At 44.6% G+C, this 12,289-nt stretch overlaps 1 protein-coding gene across 1 annotated transcript in view; it reads left to right on the forward strand.

Annotated features, from left to right (window-relative positions):
- Nucleotides 1-288: 288 nt before the first annotated feature.
- Nucleotides 289-12,289, forward strand: part of LOC111972906 (protein enabled homolog) — a 100,116-nt gene continuing 88,115 nt past the window's right edge. The window contains exon 1 of the mRNA XM_070446764.1: nucleotides 289-478. Coding sequence (XP_070302865.1) covers nucleotides 387-478 — 92 coding nt within the window. The 5' untranslated portion in view covers nucleotides 289-386. The remainder of the gene's footprint in view (nucleotides 479-12,289) is intronic.

Consider the following 12,289-nt stretch of genomic DNA (forward strand, 5'->3'; position numbering starts at 1 on the left):
ATTCCTGGGGTGAGGGATTCATTCTGTGGGGGGCTGCCTGAGCGCCCGATTTAGCCCCCTGGAGGAGGGGTCATAGTGGCAGCAGGCCCGTTGGAGCCTCTAGTCTACACAGTCGCCTCACTGTGCTGTCGGTCAGCTCTTTGGACACCTCTCTGGACCTCGCAGGACACAGACGAAGGCAGACCCTCTCAGACAGACAGACGTTTCTCAGTTGTTGGTGCTGGATACACCAGTTGCTGCCTCCACCGCCATGACACGTGACTCGTAAGTCCTTGCTGTGGCGATTCTGTCGAGCAGGGGAAGAGTGGGAAGGGAACGTAGTGGGTTTGTAATGTTAGCAAACGGTTTCCTTTGAGTCCTCTTCCTCCATACGTCTCTGTTTTAAGATGGCTCTAGAGTTGACCCAGTCGGTGACTACGTTATTCCCAGTTTGGATTAGAGCGGAGTCTGTCTGTGCTGATTTCATAGCTGCTGTCTGGTGAGCCTCTCTACTCTCCATCCCAGTACTGATTCATTAATAGAGCCTAGTCTAATAGGGGTTTCTTTCTACCAGCAGAATACCTCATATTAATAGACTGTGTTCTCTTCGAATCCATTCAGATATAGTTCATGTCCAGTTACAGGATAGTATTTCTCCTGTGATGAAGTGACTGGAGCATTCAGCTGCTTACTGCTGTGGGTCTATATTTATTGATGCACACTCAGTACGAGTTCATAAAAAGCCTTTTAGTTAAGTCCTACCCTGGGGTGTGTATGAGTGTTCATGTATGTACTGTAAATATGTATGTACACTACTGTTCAAAAGTTTGGGGTCACTTAGAAATGTCCTTGTTTTTGAAAGAAAAGCAWTTTTTTTGTCCTTTAAAAAATAACATCAAATTGATCAGACATTGTTAATGTTGTAAATTACTTTTGTAGCTGGAAACGGCTGATTATTAAAGGAATATCTACATAGGCGTACGGAGGCCCATTATCAGCAACCATCCCTCCTGTGTTCCAATGGCACGTTGTGTTAGCTAATCCAAGTTTGTAATTTTAAAAGGCTAATTGATCATCAGAAAACACTTTTGCAATTATGTTAGCACAGCTGAAAACTGATGTTCTGATTAAAGAAGCAATACAATTGGCCTTCTTTAGACTAGTTGAGTATCTGGAGCATCAGCATTTGTGGGTTCAATTAGAGGCTCAAAATGGCCAGAAGCAAAGAACTTTCTTCTGAAACTCGTCAGTCTATTCTTGTTCTGAGAAATGAAGGCTATTCCATGCGAGAAATTTCCAAGAAACTGAAGATCCCGGTGATCATACTGTATGATGATCAAATGATCATACTGTTTATATGTGGCTGCTATGAAAGTGAACTGTGTTTGCGTGTGATATGGGGTCTATTCATTCCGGCGATTCTGTTGAAAAAAAACAATCTTAAATGGAAGTGAACGGGACGAAACAGGGATAAACACACCTTAATTTGTCCGAGCAAGAAGACAAGTACATTAGAGTGTCTAGTTTGAGAAACAGATACCTCACCAATCCTAAACTGGCAGCTTCATTAAGTAGTTCCCGCAAAACACCCGTCTCAACGTCAATAGTGAGGAGGCGACTCTGGGATGCTGGCCTTCTAGGCAGAGTTGCAAGAAAAAGCCATATCTCAGACTGGCCAATAAAAAGAAAATATTAAGATGGGCAAAAGAACACAGACATTGGACAGAGGAACTCTGCCTAGAAGCCAGCATCCCAAGTCGCCTCTTCACTGTGACGTTGAGACTGTGTTTTCGGGTATTATTTAATGAACTGCCATAACTTGTGAGGTATCTGTTTCTCAAACTAGACACTCTAATGTACTTGTCTTCTTGCTCGGACAAATTAAGGTGTGTTTATCCCTGTTTCGTCCCGTTCACTTCCATTTAAGATTGTTTTTTTTCAACAGAATCGCCGGAATGAATAGACCCCATATCACACGCAAACACAGTTCACTTTCATAGCAGCCACATATAAACAGTATGATCATTTGATCATCATACAGTATGATCACCCCTAAAAAAAAACAGTATGATAATTTTGCTTGTTGTGGAATTCCTTCTCACATGTACACTCTTTCCTCCTCTCACCTTTTCCCTTCACTTGTGGATAGCTGTAYCCAGTTAGGTAACATAGCATCCCTCTGTTTGAGCCATATGTTTGAGTAGGCCAAACTAACTAGCTGCATTGGCTAGCTAAGTAAGTGAAAGTGAAGAGGACTGAAGCTGTCCTCCGGCTACACAATGGTGCTACCCTGCAGAGTTCTATTGAGGCAACTGTAGACCTTCATTGGAAAACAGTGTGTTTTAATACAGGATTTGGTGATGTTATTATATCTAGTATAGTTTTATCTAAAAAGGATAACTTTTTAAAATGTTTCACTATTTATATTTTTATGATACTCTTCCTCCTCTGAGAAGCCTCCACTGATGTATATGTACTGTATGTTCAGCCATGTGTTCTATATGTAGGTGTTTTACAGTAGTGTACAGTGGGACGTGGTATAATGTGTATAGTGTCTTTCGTGGTGTGCTGTTCTACAGAACACGTTTATCAGCTGCTGACGTGTGGCTGTAGCCTCCCCCGCGTTTGTGGAATCAATTTGACTTAATTGCCGTAGCTGTGTGTTTTGTCTCTCTCCCCCGATGGTCATTTTCCTAACCAGCTGCACTTTAGAGAGCCCTCCCCGGTGCCTCTGAGGAGATACAGCTACGGAAAATTGGACACGTTGCCATATGTTAAAGGCATGAACAGATGGCGTTAGGGTGGTAGTCCATTTCATCAAGAGTAAGTATATAGATCAGCATAGTTTTATGGAACCGGTGTGACAGTCAACTTCTTGTTCTTGAGTGACTGGTTGAGCCATTTTCTCAAGACATATTTTTATTGGGTGTTTTATTCCTGGTTGAGTTGTTTATGAACTTGTTCGGCATGGTCGTTTTTCTTCTTGCATCTCGATAATTGTTTATCTCTTCATGGCCACACCATAGTGAGAACTTTGGTTGTTTTTTTCCCCCACAGGCACTTGTTTCAAAGCAGTCTCTGGCTTATGACAACGGTACCTAGCAACAATGACAATATTGATCAGACTGGGGCTGGAGAGGATTCCAATAGAACAACATCAGGAGTTAGATATTGAGCTAAACATTAGCACTAGAGATGTGGGATAAGGTAGTAGTCCTGTCCACCAGCCAGCTCTCTAGCAATTAGCCTGGGGACAAGGTTATGTAGCTAGGGCATTAAAACTGAGCCTTCTCTTCACATCAGGTGAGGTTTCCTCACCACCATCATCATTCTGACAGTTCCCATACACAGGTAGCAGAGCTAGCCCGTTGGCAATAGCGGGTTCTGTTGGGGGACACACCTGTGTACATAGCTGTCACCTTGCATCAATGTTGGCAAGAGACGAGAGTCGAGACATACCCATTAGGTTACATCACTCTGGATTGGCCTAGCTCGGAGATGCTCACACCAAAGTCGCTGCGTTAAACAAGCTTTGGCTGAAGAAAAATAAAGTTGAATGAATAAACGACGTTACTATGCAGATCTGTCTCTGTTGGGCGGCCTTGTCAGAAATGAAGAAAGTTATTGCTGAAATGAGAGAGACTCTTTATAGCACACCACGCCCGCTATTCAACAGATTTGTGCAATTTCTTACTACTTTTTCCGCATTTGTTGTCATTGATCCAGAGAATATTCTTTGTCTCAAAGGTCCCTGGGGGAAATGTGTGAAAGGACAAAGACTGCTTCCTGTTCCTTTAGGACAAAGACTGCTTCCTGTTCCTTTAGGTCAAAGACTGCTTCCTGTTCCTTAGGACAAAGACTGCTTCATGTTCCTTTAGGACAAAGACTGCTTCCTGTTCCTTTAGGACAAAGACTGCTTCATGTTCCTTTAGGACAAAGGCTGCTTCCTGTTCCTTTAGGTCAAAGACTGCTTCCTGTTCCTTTAGGTCAAAGACTGCTTCCTGTTCCTTTAGGTCAAAGGCTGGAACTCAGTCTGCATAATCAACTATATGTGCCCAGGCTATGACAGATGTCCTGTTGTCTGTCTGAATGCTGCCCCCATTGTCTCTTTTTCCAAAGGCCTCATTTTATCATTAAAGCAGATTGATGACAGAGTGTAATTGATGTACACCTACAGGACCATTCAAAAGTTTGGACACACCTAATCATTCCAGAGTTTTTATTTATTTGGACTATTTCCTAAATAGTGAAGACATCAAAACTATGAAACAACACATGGAATCATGTAGTAACCAAAAAAGTGTTAAACAAATCAAAATAGATTCTTCAAAGTAGCCACTCTTTGCCTTGATGACAGCTTTGCACACTCTTGGCTTTCTCTCATCCAGTTTCATGAGGTAGTCACCTGGAATGCATTTTAATTAACAGTTGTGCCTTGTTAAAAGTTCATTTGTAATTTCTTTCCTTAATGCGTTGGAGCCAATCAGTTGTTGTGACAAGGTAGGGTTGGTATACAGAAGATAGCCCTATTTGGTGAAAGACCAAGTCCATATTTTGGCAAGAACAGCTCAAGTAAGCAAAGACAAACGACTGTCCATTACTTTAACACATGAAGGTCAGTCAATCCAGAAGAATTTCTCAAGAACTTTGAAAGTTTCTTCAAATGCAGTCGCAAAAGAAATCAAGCGCTATGATGAAACTGGCTCTCATGAGGACCAACACAGGAAAGGAAGACCCAGAGTTATCTCTGCTGCAGAGAATACGTTCATTAGTTTTTAGCCTCAGAAATTGCAGCCCAAATAAATGCTTCACAGAGTTCAATTAACAGACACATCTCAACATCAACTTTTCAAAAGAGACTGCGTGAATCAGGTCTTCATGGTCAAATTGCTACAAAGAAAACACTACTAAAGGACACCAATAAGACGAAGACACTTGCTTGAGCCAAGAAACACGAGCAATGGACATTAGACCGGTGGTCCAGATTTTTGGTTCCAACTGCCGTGTCTTTGTAAGACGCGGAGTAGGTGAATGTGTAGTTCCCACCGTGAAGCATGGAGGAGGAGATGTGATGGTGCTTTGCTGGTGACACTGTCAGTGATTTATTTAGAATTCAAGGCAAACTTAACCAGCATAGCTACCACAGCATTCTGCAACAATACGCCATCCCATCTGCTTTGCAATTAGTCTCGCTATCATTTGTTTTCCAACAGGACAATGACCCAACACACATCCAGGCTTTGTAAGGGCTATTTGACCAAGAAGGAGAGTGATGGATTGCTGCATCGAATAACCAGGTCTCCACAATAACCTGACCTCAACCCAATTGAGATGGTTTGGGATGAGTTGGACCGCAGAGTGAAGGAAAAGCAGCCAGCAAGTTCTCAGCATATGTGGGAACTAATTCAAGACTGTTGGAAAAGTATTCCAACTGAAGCTAGTTGAGAGAATGCCAAGCGTGTGCAAAGCTGTCATCAAGGCAAAGGGTGGCTACTTTGAAGAATCTAAAATTATAAACACTTTTTTGTTTACTACATGATTCCATGTGTGTTATTTCATAGTTTTGACGTCTTCACTAGTATTCTACAATGTAGAAAATAGTAAAAATAAAGAAAAACCCTTGAATGAGTAGGTGTGTCCAAACTTTTGACTGGGACTATATATATATATATATATTAAGTAGGTGAACACCCCTTCAAATTAGTACATTCGGCTATTTCAGCCACACCCGTTGCTGACAGGTGCATAAAATCAAGCACACAGCCATACAATCTCCATAGACAAAAATGAGCAGAAAATTGTCTTAGTGAAGAGCGCAGTGACGTTCAACTTGGCACCGTCATAGGATGCCACCTTTCTAACATTTCTGCCCTGCTAGAGCTGCCCCGGTCAACTATAAGTGCTGTTATTGTGAAGTGGAAACGACTAGGAGCAATAACGGCTAAGCAGCGAAGTGGTAGGCCACACAAGTTCACAGAAGAGGACCGCCGAGTGCCGAAGCGCATAGCTCGTAAAAATCGTCTGTCCTTTGTTGCGAAACATGTTATTGTGTTCCTAACTGCCTCTGGAAGCAACGTCAGCAAAAGAAGCTAGCCGCCTTTGGACTCTAGAGCAGTGGAAACGCGTTCTCTGGAGTGATTAATCACGCTTCACCATCTGGCAGCCCGACGGACAAATCTGGGTTTGGCGGATGCCTGGAGATGTCTGTTTTTCATGGTTTGGGCTAGCCCCCATAGTTCCAGTGAAAGGAAATCTTAACCCTACAGCATACTATGGCATTCTAGACGATTCTATGCTTCCATCTTTGTGGCAACAGTTTGGGGAAGGTACTTTCATGTTTCAGCATGACAATGCCTCCGTGCACAAAGCGAGGTCCATACAGAAATGGTTTGTCGAGATTGGTGTGGAAGAACTGGCCTGCACAGAGCCCTGACCTCAACCCCTTGGAACACCTTTGGGATGAACGCCGACTGCGAGCCAGGCCTAATCGTTCAACATCAGTGCGATCTCACTAATGGAAGCAAGTCCCTGCAGCAATGTTCCAACATCTAGTGGAAAGCCTTCCCAGAAGAGTGGAGGCTGTTATAGCAGCAAAGGGGGACCAACTCCATATTAATGCCCATGATTTTGGAATGAGATGTTCGACGGGCAGGTGTCCACATACTTCTAGTCACATAGTTTATCTACCGATCATCACAGTCCAGTTCTGCTGGTGATGAATAACCTACCCTTTTGTGTGCAGTCCCATCTGCATCCTCCATCCTTTGATCGGTATAAGAAAATGTGTTGATTTTTAAAATAATTTTTTAATTAATTTTTTAATTGAATTGATTTTTGTCTTGTTTGGACTTTTTTATATTTATCCTCYTGTTTAGTATCTGTCAGTGTTTGTGGGAGTTGCCCCTCACGCTGATCCAAGTTGAGTTTTACTTATGTCATATCCCTCATGGTGACTTGTTATGATCCCGTCTCTCTACTGAGCTGGATGCCAGAAACATGTCACCTTCTCGTTTAGGTGTTTGGAAACAGAGCAGCCCACCAAGGAAAGTCTTTGCATACTGTAAGCCTACGCTTTATACCCAAAAAAACACCATCTGTGATGAGGATCCTAAACCATTTGATAACACTATAGCTCATCAAAATGCAGCTTCGATTTCCACCAGTCGCCCAAGATGCAGTCACCAGACACATTTTTGGAAAACATACCTCCGACATACCTCTGTTTGACATGTAAATGTAAAACCGTTGCAGCACAACTGTCTGCAGAGCTGTTAAAGGCATCTGGTGGAGCAGGGACTCTTTTCCATGTGTTGGTTATCCATTACCTCTGTCTGGGCCTGTGACCGCCCTAATACTTTGAACGGTGTCGCTAACCCAGCTTGGCGAGCTCCTTTTAAAACCCAGCCTTGGCAGAACTTCTACCTCAACTCTCTTACTCTCACCACTCACACTCTATCTTGATCTATCTCTGTCTTTACCTCTCAACTCCTTCTCTCTTTCACTTTCCCCACCGTGCTCTTTCTGATCACTCTTGATATCATGAATGTTCTCATGCTTACTGTCTTTTTCTGTCGTCCTTTCTAACTTCTTTTTTTTTGCTCCTGTCTCCGGACTCTCTTCTTCTCTCCCTCCCTTCTCACTCTGGTTATGATGTCCTGTAGTGAGGTGACAGTGTAGGCGTCAGGCTCTAGCCTTCATAGTGATTTACTCTGCTGCTTTGATTGATGCTGAAGCTCAATATAGTCTCCTCCATATAGTCTCTTCTCAGTGTCCGGGAGGCCTAGGCTTCAGGGGAGCTTCAGGGGGGCCTGGGGTCTGATGTTACACTGCAGCAGGGCTACGTTCGCCACCAGCGTGCCCACTAACCCAGTAATGTTTAACAGCTGTCTGTACTGTAACACAAGACCCCCTTCTCCTCCTTCCCTTGCTCCCTCCTTCCCTCCATCTTTTCCTCATCTAAATGTTTCTTCCTCTTGGTCGTGAATTCTTAAAGTGCAGCCGAGATGTTGATCTGATCTCCTAAGGCTCCTGTACACCTGGCGCATCTCATCTGATATATAATTAATAGTCCCGGCGCTTTGAAGTCAGTGATGCCATGATGCAGTGCATTGCGTTGCCTAGCGAAGTGGCAAAGTTAAAGGCAAACGACTGGAGAATTGCCTAACACTTTTCTGATTCACTCTTTTTATCACCCTTTTTCTCCCCAATCTGTTTTGTTATTCAGGCCGGGGTCCCACAAGGCTCGGTAGCACTGCCACACATGACTGTTTTTAACAGTGTGATCTGAACAGCGACTGACTTGGCTTGTCTGTGCAGAGAAAACACAAGTGAACGAGAAGAGCATTTGGGCAGCTGGGTGTCGTCCTTAGTTTAGCAACAAAAGACACATTTATTCAGCACTCTGTAGTTTCCCTGCCTTTCCGTCTCTGTTGTACATTTTCTTGTGAACAGCCTCGGTTGCCTGTCACTGGTCAAACTCAGCCGTGAACCTTTMCCCACCCCGTGGGCAAAAAAGTACTGACTTACTGCTTGATTACTCATTCTACTCTTAGTTTCTCAGCTTTCATCCAGACATGCTCAGATGCTGGACAGATAGCAGGGAAGACATAGGGGATACTGGCATGTCAGTCCTGATGTATGTCCCTTCAGTGGGATAGGGTTGAAGGGTTCCTTTAAAGGGGTATTGATTTCCGGGCATTCAGATGTCATGGCGCGCAGCTGGAAAGGGTGGAGGTGATCTAAGCAAGGTGTCGGGGGTCCTGTACAGTTGAGTGATGAATGGCTCCTCGTCAAGCCTCTCCCACAAAGTGATAACGCTGAAGTAGGTCATGTGATCATCTGCCGCCTGCATGGTATTGGTGCTTCTGGGAATAAGAGCCTCCTCAAAGTCCCTTCAGGATTCTTTACTTAACATCCAGGAAGATCTATGATGTTGTTGTCCTAAGCTGCTTGCGCCATTCATTTTACTGAACAATTGGTTCCTGTCAGTGATGTCATGCTTGTCTGAATGTGTTTAGCTATGCCTTCCCCCTATCTGTGAGGTACTGGGGCCTAAATCGCTGTGATTATTGTGAACATGACCAATGGAAAAACACTCATTTGTTTGCGCTTTTAGTGAGGAAAACCATCTTCTTCGTGYCTCTTGTAAGGTCAAGGAAGGAGGAACATCTTAATACTCCATCACTGTTTCAGGCCCTGAATCCCAAGGTGAATATAATGTTCAATTTCAGCTCTTCTGACTGTCTGGCATTGTGGCTGCGTCTTAGCTGCAGGCTGTAGAAGTGAAAAACTGAATCATTCATGCCTCCTTGATAGTGGTCTTATCTCTCTCGACACTTTTTTTTGCCTCTGTCTTTCTTTCGCTCTTTCTCTCTCTTCCTCTCTCTTCCTGTTCTCGTTCGCTTCTCTCTCTCTCTCTCTCACCTCAGTCTCTCGCCTCTTTCTTTCTTTCTTTCTTTCTTTCTTTCTTTCTTTCTTTCTTTCTTTCTTTCGCTCTCTCTCTCTCTCTCTCTCTCTCTCTCTCGGTCTGGCATCTTAGCTCCAGGCTCTAGAAGTGAAGAACTGAATCATTCATGCCTCCTTGAGTGGTCTTATCTCTCTCTACATCTCCCTCCTTTTCCCCCCCTTTCTCTTACTATCTCTCTCTATTCCTATTCTTCACTATCTCTTCTCTCTCTCGCTCTCTCTTTCTTTCTCGGCTGTAGAGAGATATATGGCTTTGACTGAGTCACCTGCCAAGCATGCCCCAGCCACCTGTTGTGGCATTAAACTCAAAATACCATCACATACCCAGGAGGTTGGCACAGAGGAGTCTCACACCCCCCTCCCTCGCACCATGTGTGCTCCCGAGAGGCGGTGGGGGAGTGAGGGGAGGCAGGGGTGGGAGAAGGCAGAACTCCTTCTCACATATGGTCGGCCTGGCTTGCTTAGCTTTAGGGGCTTGGCATTACACAGGTGAATACCACTTCATGCTGTCAGTTTATGGCTGTGGTGGTTGGGGTACCAAACATATGTGTGTTGCGGTTCATGTTGCGGTTCATTTATAGAACATCTGCGCTCTGTTTTTTTTGGCATTCTGTGACAGTAAAAGTGTCTGTTGTCAGTACATGTTTGGTACTCCTTTGTGAGTGCAGGCCCTATTTGAACCGTACAGCTCTTAATGTGAGACCAGTGTTTTGACAATTCTTGACTTTGCAGGTTGCTGAACGTGTGACCAATAGCTCTCATGTGAGTGCTTTTATCCATCTTTGAAATGAATTCCCAGGGCAGATGTATTTCTTCTCAACCAGGGTTTTATACTGTCCCCATGAGGAAACAGAAACCGAGGTGGACAATATTGTCACAATTCACTGTCATTTTTTGTTTAGCATGTAAACACACTCTGTGCTGCTCAGTGATTTAGTCATCTATAGATCAGTGGTTCTCAATCCTGGTCCCAGGGACCCAAAGGGGTGCACATCTTTGTTTTTTCCCTTGCACTACACACCTGATTCAAATGATCAACTTATCAAAAGGCTTTGATAATTTGAATCAGGTGTGTAGTGCAAGGGCAAAAACAAAAATGCGCACCCCTTTGGGTCCCTGGGACCAGGATTGAGAACCACTGATCTATAGTGAGATGAGTCTCATAGACGAGGTATGGAAATGTTTCTGGAAATGGAAATGCCCAATCAACACCCAGATTAACAGCAGTGTTTATGGGTGCAGGGGTGACTGGGGTCCTGATTAATGACTGTGCATCTGCTGGGACAGCCCTGCTCTGTCCTGTGACCGACTGGGTCCTTATCCTGCAGCTGACTTATCACTCACTCCCGTTCCCATGGCGAACCAACAGCCGCTTCACATGCGGTGAGGTCTGGAATCCCTCCTCTCTCTGCCGCCCACCCTCGCCTCACGCCATGACCAGAATGCATCTGTTCTGTCAGACCTCCTGGGGCCTTATGGAAGGGGGAAGTAGAATCTTTGGAGTTGGTAGACGTTGTCTTCAAACCACTGATTCAGGGCCAGATATTTTTCACCCCTCTAATGGTTAGAATAAGATTATGATTATGGGTCTGGTAAACTGATCCTAAATCTGTGGTTAAAGACAACTTTGACCTCAAGCTGTTAAGGGGACGTGAGCAAGTGGTAGGATTCTATGGTTTTATCAGCCAGGGTTAAAAATATCCCCCCTGTTGTAGGTGCTATGACATGGTTAATCCTGTCCTATCTCACCGTGCTGACAGACTGCTTATAACAAACACGGAGGAGCCAGTATGTAACCTTTATTTAACTAGGCAAGTCAGTTAAGAACAAATTCTTATTTACAATGATGGCCTACAGGAGGAGAAGTGTGTGTGTGTGTGTGTGTGTGTGTGTGTGTGTGTGTGTGTGTGTTGTGTGTGTGTGTGTGTGTGTGTGTGTGTGGTTGTTCCAGATGAATGTTGTTGGCTGAAGGTTGTGTGTGGGAGAAGTTAGCTCAAGGGTGTGTGTTGACGTGCAGAGAAAGGCCAGTTTTCCCGACCCAGGAGCAATGCCTTATCCTTAGTGTTCTTTTATAACTGTAGCAATCTACATGCAGACATGTTACATAAGCCTTTAACACAGATGATTCTGGTCATGTGCATTCATTTTCAGACAACAGCTCCTCCTTAGCTTTGTAGTTTTATAATCATTATCACCTGCAGGAAGGGAGAATTCCTCCTGTCAAACGTGTCATGACAACGCCTGGTTCAGTCTCGTTAAGACGCTACGAAACACAGCTAATTCTGTCTGGTTATTATGATGAGTATATTCTGGAGGGAGACGCAGATGAGAGAGGAAAGACTGGGTTGGGATAGAGAGAGAGAGAGAGAGAGAGAGAGAGAGAGAGAGAGGGGGGAGGAGAAGAAAGCTCTGCTGAACTGCGCCCCAGTGTGTGTGTGTGTGTGTGTGTGTGTATAGTGATTTCATCTTCTCCAAACGTGATCTTCCCTTAACAACTGGCTGCCTGCGAGGGATGGAGAGGAGAGCGCCTGTTGCCAGGTTACCCCTCTACCACTGTGAAAAGCCGGATTCAGCATCAGCAGCCGTTCACATCACAACGCTAGACTAGCATGGAGCAGCATCACTGACTGGCTGGTTGACTGGCTGACTTGCAGCACCTATCCATGGCTTCATCATGACTCACTGATGCCTTTTTAAGAAGTGGGCATCAACATGAATCAGAGAGGGTGGTAGAGCGGAAGGTGGACGGAGGGACGGACTGCACCACAGAGCGTCTGGCAGCAGTAGCGACCGTTGGGCACTGAGTCTTGGGGAGCGTGGAGGGGGGGGTGGAGGGGGGCCTGGG

Source organism: Salvelinus sp. IW2-2015, linkage group LG14, assembly GCF_002910315.2.
Source record: "Salvelinus sp. IW2-2015 linkage group LG14, ASM291031v2, whole genome shotgun sequence".
Lineage (NCBI taxonomy): Eukaryota > Metazoa > Chordata > Actinopteri > Salmoniformes > Salmonidae > Salvelinus > Salvelinus sp. IW2-2015.